Raw genomic sequence first — 9,599 nt, 5'->3', positions numbered from 1 at the left:
GTGCTCCCCTTGGCGTGAGGGGGCCCATGGGGCTGGTGGGGTGGAACTGGGGGTCCCCCTGCCCCATAGAACTGGGGGGGGTGTGTGGAATCGGGGGCCTGTGCTCCGTGGACCTGGGGCAAACGGGGTCAGAGCGGCCCCCCGTGCGGGGGCGGGAGGGAGGTGAAGCGGGGCCCTGAGGCCGTTGGACCGAGACCCCCGTGGGGGCGAGGTTTGGACCTGGACCCCTCCCCCGGGGCCGGGGCTGGGTGGGGGGCCTCAGCTGCGGCCGCGCACGAGTTCCGCCCCTTCGCCCCACCTCCTCTTCTCATTGGCTGTCCCTCTGCCGGCCACGCCTCCCCACTGCCATTGGCCAATATCCGTGCCGCCATTGGTCGTCGGCCCTCACGCCACGCCCCTCACGTCTTGCCTCCTCCCCCTACTCTCTCCCCGCCGTCTCTCATTGGCTGCCGGCGCGGGAAGGGGCTTGGCGGTGGCGGTCGCGCCTGCGCCGTGTGGCGCGCGGTGCGGGAAGATGGCGGCGGCGGCGGCTCGGGCCGTGGCGGCCTGCGGGGTCCGCGCCGCCCTGGGGGCCCGTCGGGCCCGCACCGCGTTCGGCCGAGCCGCCAGCGGCACCGCCGGCACCGTCGGCACGGAGGCCGTGCTGCGGGAGCGGCTGCGGCGGCACCAGGTGGGCTGAGCCCAGCGGCAGGGCCGGGCTCGGGCATGGGCCTGGGCCTGAGGGGCGGTGAGAGCCCCGCGGGGCGGAGGGATGCGGGGGTCCCACGGGTGTCCCGGTGGTCCCCGAGGGTCTGTGACTGTTGTTGGGTGTTCCCAGGGCTCCCCGGGTGTCCCGGGCCATCCTCGGCCACCACTAGGGTTCCGTGGAGATCCCTGGGGCTCCCTCGGTATCCCCAAGGGTCTGTGGGGGTTTCTGGCCATTGTCAGACATCCCTGGGGGTTCCCAAGGGTCCTTGGCTCTCCCTGAGTGTCCTTGGCCATTCTCGGACATCCCCAGGTGTCACTCAGTGTCCATTGTGCTTCCCGGCTGTCCTTGGAAATCCCTAGGGTTCCGTGGGAGTCTCCAGGGGTCCCTGGTGGTTCTACCCATCCTCAGACATTCGTGGGGGTCCCCAGGTGTCCGTGGGACTCGCTGCGTGTCCCTGCCTCTCCCTGGAGCTCTCTGGGTGCCCCTGGCCATCCTCAAACATCCCTAGAGGTCCCCAAGGGTCCCTGGGGCTCCCCAGGTGCCTCTGGCTGTCCGTAGAACTCTCTGGATGTCCCCGGTCACCCTCACACAACCCTGGAGCTCCCCAAGCATCCTTAAAGGTCCTAGGAGGCTCCTTGGCTGTCGTTGACTGTCTCTAGGGCTCCCTAGATGTCCCTGACTGTCCTCAGACCTTCCCAGCTGTCCTCAGGTATCCCTGGCTGGCCCGGGAACCCCCCAGCCATCCCCAGGGCTCACCCTTATACCCAGGACTCACACAGAGACCCCCGCCCCATGTCCCCACAGGCAGCAGAGGGACCCCTGGGACACACCCCCAGCCCGGAGGAGGAGGAGGAGGAAGAGCGGCGTCGGCGGGAGCGGATGGCGACCGCCCGGCGGGTGGCCCTGCGCCTGGCAGGGCTGCTGGGCGCTGGCACCAGTGTGGTGATCGTCTACATCTTCGGTGGGTCCCTGGCATCCCCCGCGCATCCCCCCTGCCCCCAGTGCCGCTGTGGCCGCTCCTCACCTCCACTCTCTCCCACCCGCAGGCAGCAACGCGGTGGACGAGCACGGCGCCAAGGTGAGGGGCACCCAGCGGCTGTTTCCCCCACCTTTTTTAGGTGGGGGGGCTGCACTGATGTCCCCTCCCTGCCTTTTGGGGACATCTGGGGACATCATGCAGGCTTAGCACCCTCTCCCTCCCTTCCCCATGCAACCCTGTCTGTGCCCTTTTGCTGGTATTTTCCCTTTTTTTGGGGGTGTTTGCCTCGGGGTCCCATGTCCCCGAGGGGGCTGACCTGTCCCCAAAGGGAGTGCGGTGTCCCCATAGGGACAGACAGTCTTTGTCACACCGCAGGGAGGCATTTTTCTCACCCAAACCCCCTTTTTTGGAGAATTTGAGAGGTGTTGAAGGGGACTTTGATGCGTGGCAGGGCTCCCCGGGGAGGGAGAAGTGCGAATTGCCCTGCTTGTCTCCGGCACCCAGCAGGGGGGACACAGGGACATCAAACGGTGACGGGTGGGGGGAGCACAGAGCAGGTGATAATGGCAGCAGCAGGGTGACAAGGACATCAGTCAGCGGAAGGAAACCACACAGAAACGGCGTCACCTACCTGCAAATTGTCCCTGTCACCTGGCGTGTTCTTTCCCTGTCCGGTGTCGCCACGGCCCCTCTGTTGTCACCGTGTCCTTCTTGCTGTCGCCATCGTAACCCTCCACCTCCCTCTTCTCCCCACAGATCCCTGATGAGTTCGATAGCGGTGAGTGACGTCCCCAGACGCCCCCGGGGGGGTGACGGCCGCCGCAGGGCAGGGGACACGTCGTGTCCTTGGGGCCATTTGACACTGTGGTGTTGTGGCCAGAGGCTTTTATGATGTTTTTAACACCCTGTTGTTACCCAAAAGGGGCGCTTTTTTGGCATTTTGGTCTTTGTCCTGGTGGGGGGGTGGTGGTGGGGAACTGTCACCTGCCTTGGGGACAGCAGGGACCCTGGGTGACCCTCACCCGTACTGGTCTTGGCTCCACAGACCCCGTGGTCATCCAGCAGCTCCGCAGGACCTACAAGTATTTCAAGGACTACAGGCAGGTGTGTGGGGACCTGTTTTGGGGCAGTTCCCCCCCATTTTGGGGGGGCTTCATCTGATCGGGGGTGGCTGTCCCTTTCCTGAGAGCTTTACTGTCATGGGGAGCTTTGTCCCTATTTTGGGGATCTTTTGGGCACATTTTGCATCCTCATCTCCTCTTGGAGGACTGTGTCCCAGTGGTGGGGAGTCACATTCCTGTTTTGGGGTCCCCTGTCGCTAATCTGGGGTCCTTGTCCCCATCTTGGGGTCTTTGTCATGAGGCAGGGGCTCCCGTCCCTGTTTTGGGGGGTCTTTGACCCCATTTGCCAGGTGTTTTGTCCTCACACCCCAGCCCTTGCCCCTGCGCTGGTGCGGGGACCCTGTCCCCATTTGGGGACCTTTGTCTCCACGCTGCTGGCTCGTCCCCATGCTTGGGGGGCTCCATCCGTCCCCCTGAATCCCCCAGATGATCATCGAGCCCACCAGCCCCAAGCTGCTGCCGGACCCCCTGCGCGAACCCTACTACCAGCCCCCCTACACCCTCGTCATTGAGCTCACCGACGTCCTGCTGCACCCCGAGTGGTCGGTGAGTGTCCCCCGAGCCTCCCCGTGCCCCCCCCAAGCTGCCACCCCCCGGTGACATCTCCCTGTCCCCCGCCCAAAACCAGCTCGTCACTGGCTGGCGCTTCAAGAAGCGCCCGGGCATCGAGAGCCTCCTCCAGCAGCTCGCACCCCTCTACGAGATTGTCGTCTTCACCTCCGAAACCGGCATGGTGAGTGCGAAGCCGGGGGGACGCGGCCACCGTGGGGGGTGACAGGGCCACCCAGGGGTGCCCCCCACCCTCTCACCCCGCCCCGTTCCCCTTCCCCAGACTGCCTTCCCCCTCATCGACAGCGTGGACCCCCATGGCTTCGTCTCCTACCGCCTCTTCCGGGACGCGACCCGCTACATGGACGGGCACCACGTCAAGGTAGGGGGGCCAGGGAGGGCAGGGGAGGGGGGTGGGCACTTTGGTGACCCTCCTGCCCGCTTCCAGCCCCTCTCTGTCCCGCCCTGTCCCCCTCCCAGGACATCTCCTGCCTCAACAGAGATCCGGCGAAGGTGGTGGTGGTGGATTGCCGGAGAGAAGCCTTTTGCCTGCAGCCCTACAACGGGCTGGCGCTGCCCCGCTGGGACGGCAGCTCTGACGACCGCGCGCTCTACGACCTCACCGCTTTCCTCAAAAGTGGGTAAAGGCGCCCCCAGGCACCCCCACCTCGTCTCCCGACCCCCCCCCCGACCCCCTCCCCGACCCATCTCGCCCTGCAGCCATCGCCCTCAGCGGGGTGGAGGACGTCCGGACCGTGCTGGAGAACTACGCGCTGGAGGAGGATCCGCTGGCGGCTTTTAAACGCCGCCGGTCGCAGCTGGAGGAGGTGGGGACGTGCCGCGGGGGGGAACACACGATGCGGGGAGGGGGTGGCAGCGCTCAGTTGCCCATTAACGGCTGTTTTTCACCCCGAATCGGCGCAGGAGGAGCAGCAGCGCATGGCCGAGCTGGCACAGGGCAAGAAGCCGACGGGGCTCTTCCTGGGCGCCCTGGCGGGCCGCCTCTGGCCGCGCTCCAAGCAGCAGTGATGTCAGCGGGACAGTGCCATGATGTCAGCGGGACCTCGGCGTGATGTCAGCGGCGCAAGGCGGGGCAGGGGGGACACGGTGACACCCCATTTGCCGGCGCCATGGGAGCAGGGAGTGATGTGTCACCCGGACCTGGACGATGCAGTCGGAGGCACCGGCGGCCCTGTGGCAGGGGGCTGGGCGTGGCCCCGGTTTTGGGGGGGGTCTCAGCCCCGGCAGGGGTGAATAAAGGGTGACGTGGAGCTGCGGGTGCACTGTGCTGCTTGGGGGGGCACTGGGTGGACCCCCTCTCTGGTGCTGCGTTGGATCCAGGCCCTTTTCTGGGGGGAGCCGACCCCATAGGGGCAGGTTGTGGGGGCCGGAGCTGAGCCCCTCGAGGGGGTTATGGGGCCGGGTCCCATCCCCTTTTGGAGGTGTGGTCTGCGAGCAGGGGCGTGGCCTGTGAAGAGTGGGCGTGGTGGGGCCCTTAGAAAGGGTTTTGGGGGTGGTGGGCTCAGACCCCCGCTGAGCCCCGGGACCAGCCAGGAGCCCTGGCCCAGATCCGGCCCCCCCGCACAGTGCCGGCCATGGCTGCGCTGCTGCTGGCCGCCCTCCTCGCCCTCCTCTGCCCCCCGCCGGTGAGCCTTGCCCTGGGCAGGGGGCCAGGGGGGTCTTTGGGGGCTGGGGGGGAGACCCTTGGTGATTTTTTTAGGGGTGTCCCTGGGAGGATCAGGGAGATCTTGGAGTGCTTTGGATGTCCCTTTGTGGTTCTCGGCAGGGGAGGGGGGGGTAGTTCCAGGGGGCGTATTTAGAATATTGGGGCAGGGGCTTGGGGGGCTCTTGGGGGGCTGTCTGTAGTGCTGGGAGGGGCTCCGGGGTATTTGGGGTGTTCCTGGGTAGTTGACGGGTCCGTGGGGCAGGTTTGGGATGCTGAGGGGGTCCTAAGGGGCCATTTTGGGGTGCTGGGGTGTGGCTCTTAGGGTTTGAGGGGTCCTATGGGGGTTCCAGGGGATTTGGGTTGCTGAAGCCCACCTGCAGGTGCAGCTGGCTGGGGTGCTGGAGCTGCGGGTGCTGTCGGCACGGGGGGGCCCAGGGGGGCCGTGTGGGGGTCCCCCCTCCTGTCGCCTCGTCTTTCGCCTCTGCCTGCGGCCCCCTGGAGGGGTTGGCTGCAGCCTGGGGGTTGCCCACAGCCCACCTGGCCCCCCTCCAACCCCAGGGGCACCCCGCATCCTCCGCCTGCCCTTCGCCTTCCCCTGGCCGGTGAGGATGTGCCCCCCCCCCAAGTCTGATCCCCCACATTGGTCCCAGGACCCCCAAGGGACCAGGACTTACACCCCCCTGATTTTTGCCACCCTCCGTGGCCCCCCCCAGGGTATTGTCTCCCTCGTCATTGAGTCATGGCGGCTGGAGGAGGCCAAAGGCTCTGGGGGTGAGTGGGAGTGACCTGGGGGCCCATGGGGTTTGGGGGAGCAAATGGGGGTCCCAGGGGCAAATAGGGGCCCTGGGTATTCGGTGAGGGAGGAAATGGAGGTCCTGTAGGGGGTGGGTGAGGGCTAAGGGGGGTCAGATGAGAGCCTGGAGCATTGGGGTGGTAAATGGGGGACAAATAGGGGTCCGGGGGGGGAAGTTGAGAGGTACGGGGGGCCAAATGGTGGCCAGTGGGGTTTTGTGGGGGCAAACCGGGGTTTGGGAGGCAAAGGGGAGCCTGGATATTTGGGAGGGTGAGTGGGAATCCATGGGTGGGGGCGATAGTTGGGGGGAAGGCGGAGAGGGAGGGTTAGAGGGGCAGAGGAGTAGTTTGAGGTACCCGGGGGTGGGCTGTGGGTGCTGATGGGTGCCCCAGGGCCCCAGGACCGCCTCTTGGGGCGCACAGTGGCCCGGCAGCACCTCTCCCCGGGGGGTCCCTGGCGGGGGGGTGCCGGGGGAGGCCTGCGCTTCGGCACCCGCCTGCGCTGCCGTCCCCCTGCCCGTGGCCCCCGCTGCACCCCCCGCTGCCTGCCCTGCGCCCATCGCTGCCCCCCCACCACTGCCTGCCACCCCACCCGCCGCTGCTGGCCCCCCTGCTGCACCCGCCGTGAGTGCCCCAGCCCCTGGGGGGACCCCCAGCACCCTTTCCTGCCAGTGCTCCCCATCTTGGGGGGCCTCCAGCACCCCTGGCATGCCCCGGGGGTGTCCCCTGGGTTTTGGGGTGCTCCTTACACCCCACTGTCTCCCTGCAGGTGGATGCCGGGAAGCCTGTGGCCCCCCCAGTGCAGATGGTAGTGCCGACGGCAGCACCTGTACCAGCGGGGGTCCCTGCACGGTGAGCGAGACCCCCACCCCGTGCACCAGCACCCCTCATGTCACCCCAGGAGGCCCCCTGAGACCCCCCCCCCAGGGTCATCCAGGCACCCCCACGTCCACACTGGGGTGGTCTGGTGCACCCCATCCCCACTGTCCCAGTAACGGTGCTGCCCACGCAGGGGCACGGGAGCGACTCCCCAGGGCCGGGCTGCGACAGCCCCAGCCCGGGACGGCCACCGGCGGCACCCGCCGCGGTGCTGGAAGCGCCGGCAGCACCAGGAGCCCCGGCAGCACCGGCGGTGGCCCCGGCAGCACCGGCGGTAGCCCTGGAAGCACCAGCAGCGGCACCGGCAGCACCCGTGGGGGCCCTGGAAGCACCCGTGGTGGTACCAGTAGCACCAGCCCCTGAAGCACTGGTGCCAGCAGCGGCACCGGTGCCCTCGGCATCGCTCCCCGGCCGCGGGGCGGTTGGCGATACCAGAGCCTCTCCCGGAGGTGCCGCCATCCCCGTGCGCCCTCGGTCCCTGCTTCAACGGCGGCGCCTGCGCCCCCGCCCCGGCTCCCGGCACCGGCTACACGTGCCGCTGCCCCCCCGGCTTCCGCGGCTCCAACTGCGAGCGCCGTGCTGACCGCTGCGCCGACCACCTCTGCCTGCACGGTGAGCGCCCCCCACGCCCCCGCCCGCCGTGCCCCCCGCGGCGTGGTTCGGCATCGCTGACCGCCGCCCCCCTCCCGGTGCAGGCGGCCAGTGCCGGGACTTGGGTCGCGGTGCCATTTGCAAATGCCGACCGGGATTTTCGGGGCGCCGGTGCGAACGCAACGCCGACGACTGTACCCCCAACCCCTGTGCCAACGGCGGCACCTGCCAGGACGGCGCCAACACCTTCACCTGCTCCTGCACCCTCGGTTACGCCGGGGTCGATTGCCGCCGCCGCGCCGACGCCTGCGCCTCTGGCCCCTGCCTCAACGGTGCCACCTGCTACACCCACTTCTCCGGCCACGTCTGCGCCTGCCCCCCCGGATTTATGGGGTCCCGCTGCGAGGAGGAGGTCGGGGGTCCCCCGCCGGCCCCCCAGCGCCGGCCCCCCGCGCCCCTTGCCCTCGCCTGCGCCCTTCCGCTCGCCCTGCTGGGCCCCGGTGTGGGGCTGGCGCTGGCGGCGCGGCGGCGGCGGCGGCTGCCGGGGGAGAGGTGAGGCCTGGGGGAGGGTTGGAGGACGTGGGGAGCACGTACCGCCATTTTGGGGGTCTCACACCCCCATTTTTGGGTTTCGCACCCCCATGTTGGGGGGTCTCACGGGCCTTTTCAGCAGCAGCCGTGGGCCGGAGACTGGGGGTGCCCCTGGCATGAGCCCCCCGGGGAGGGAGCGGCGGCCCCCACGCGCCTCTGCTACCCGGGTGAGCCCCCACGAGACCCCCCCCCTCGCACCCTCTGTTTCTCTCCCCCCTGCCCTTTAACCCCCCCATTTCTCTTCTCTCCCCCCCCCCCCCCAGGTGTGACCCGGCGGCGACGGACCCACCCGGACCCCCCGACCCAAGTCTGGGGCCCTGCAGTGGTTTGGGGACCCCTCCCAAGGGGGGGCGGGGAGTGGGTGTGCCATAAAGCTCTTTGAGATGTCTGTCTGTGCTACCGCATCACCGGAGTCCGGCCCTGGGACCCGCGGGGCGGAACACGAGTGGGGACACCCCACTCGGGATCGGGGAGGGTGACACACTGTTCCAGATTGGGGTGGTGACACGGGGTGCGGACCACCCACTCGGGACACGGGGTGGGCGACACGGGTGGGGACCCAGCACTCCGGATTCGGGGGTGGGGGTGGTGGGTGTGACACGCCCGTGGGGTTGACACTGCCCGGTCGTGGGGACGACACCGCCCCGTCGTGGGGACCGTACCCCCGGGTCCCCTTAGCTCCGCCCGCTACAGGGCTCGGCGCTCGACTCGCCGCCCTTGGCTCTCGGCGGTCGATTGCTTCCCCGCTACACAGCTATACCCGCCCTCTGCCGGCACGGCCACGCCCCTATGGCGTGATGGGCAGCGCGCCTGGCCAATCGGAAGCGGGAGGCGGGGCGGTGGGGGTTGGCCGCCCAATAGGAGGGCGGAACGGACCGAAGCGGGGACTAGAGGGGTGGGGCCGCGTCGGAGCCGGCGGCGTGTGGCAGCGGCGGGAGCCATGAAGTGAGCGGAGAGGGGCGGGGGGATCCCGGGGGAACCCCGGGAGGGGCGGGGGGCAGCCGCGGGGGCACCGAGATCCCGATGGATCCTGGGGGGTGCTGAGCCCACGGGAGGGCCGAGATCCCAGTGGATCTCGGGCGTGCCAGGCCCACGGGAAGTACATGATCCCGATGGATCCCGGGGGTACCGGGCCCACGGGAGGGCTGGGGTCCCTGGCGATCCCTAGCAGTCTTGGCTATGGAGTGGGTCCCTGCCAGGTCAATGGTGGAGAGCTGATACCGGCCGGAGCCACCTCAGTACCGTGACCCACACACACCAGATCCCGCTGCCCATCACACACCAGATCCCAGCTGCCGTCACAGCCCTGCCAAGAGGGGGGACGGCACGGGTGGGCTGGGGCACCCCAATCCCAGAGCGAAGCGGGATCAGCCGGGCACCGAGCTCCCTGCTGGGGTGGGATCTGGCGGGATCACTTGCAGGAATGCTCTGTCTGGCCCCTCCACAGGCTGAACATCGATGGCCTCCTGGTCTACTTCCCCTATGACTACATCTACCCTGAGCAGTTCTCCTACATGCTGGAGCTCAAGAGGACCTTGGATGCCAAGGTACAGTGGGATCTGGTGGTCTCCAGCGGGCTGGGATCCACCCACACCTGGGGATGCCCCCACTGGGGTGACACTGCTGCTCTCGTCAGGGCCACGGCGTGCTGGAGATGCCCTCTGGGACTGGGAAGACAGTGTCGCTGCTGTCGCTCATCGTTGCCTATCAGCGGGTGAGTGCTGGTGCTCAGTCCCAGCGGAT

General features: G+C 68.5%; 2 protein-coding genes and 1 long non-coding RNA gene across 3 annotated transcripts; all 3 read left to right on the top strand.

Moving 5' to 3' along the window:
• Positions 1 to 454: 454 nt before the first annotated feature.
• Positions 455 to 4,608, top strand: LOC142049023 (mitochondrial import inner membrane translocase subunit TIM50-like). The gene is made up of 11 exons (XM_075076389.1): positions 455 to 670; positions 1,493 to 1,649; positions 1,735 to 1,766; positions 2,424 to 2,445; positions 2,713 to 2,771; positions 3,215 to 3,334; positions 3,417 to 3,521; positions 3,621 to 3,719; positions 3,818 to 3,974; positions 4,058 to 4,164; positions 4,262 to 4,608. Exons 1-11 carry the CDS (start codon positions 515 to 517, stop codon positions 4,364 to 4,366), a joined length of 1,119 nt encoding a protein of 372 aa, XP_074932490.1. The 5' UTR covers positions 455 to 514; the 3' UTR covers positions 4,367 to 4,608.
• Positions 4,609 to 4,880: 272 nt separating this feature from the next.
• On the top strand, positions 4,881 to 8,149 carry LOC142048979 (delta-like protein 3). Its single transcript, XM_075076328.1, has 10 exons — positions 4,881 to 4,983; positions 5,384 to 5,605; positions 5,717 to 5,774; positions 6,189 to 6,419; positions 6,565 to 6,647; positions 6,808 to 6,948; positions 7,025 to 7,286; positions 7,370 to 7,817; positions 7,936 to 8,023; positions 8,120 to 8,149. The coding sequence occupies exons 1-10, from the start codon at positions 4,933 to 4,935 to the stop codon at positions 8,123 to 8,125; spliced, it is 1,590 nt and encodes a 529-aa protein (XP_074932429.1). The 5' UTR covers positions 4,881 to 4,932; the 3' UTR covers positions 8,126 to 8,149.
• A 564-nt stretch (positions 8,150 to 8,713) lies between these two features.
• On the top strand, positions 8,714 to 9,572 carry LOC142049010 (uncharacterized). The gene is made up of 3 exons (XR_012657606.1): positions 8,714 to 8,801; positions 9,304 to 9,403; positions 9,493 to 9,572. It is a non-coding gene; the product is annotated as an uncharacterized LOC142049010 (long non-coding RNA).
• The last annotated feature ends 27 nt before the right edge of the window (positions 9,573 to 9,599 follow it).

The sequence above is a fragment of the Phalacrocorax aristotelis genome, chromosome 30, assembly GCF_949628215.1.
Source record: "Phalacrocorax aristotelis chromosome 30, bGulAri2.1, whole genome shotgun sequence".
Classification (NCBI taxonomy): Eukaryota; Metazoa; Chordata; class Aves; order Suliformes; family Phalacrocoracidae; genus Phalacrocorax; species Phalacrocorax aristotelis.
This window is presented reverse-complemented; position numbering and strand designations above follow the sequence as displayed.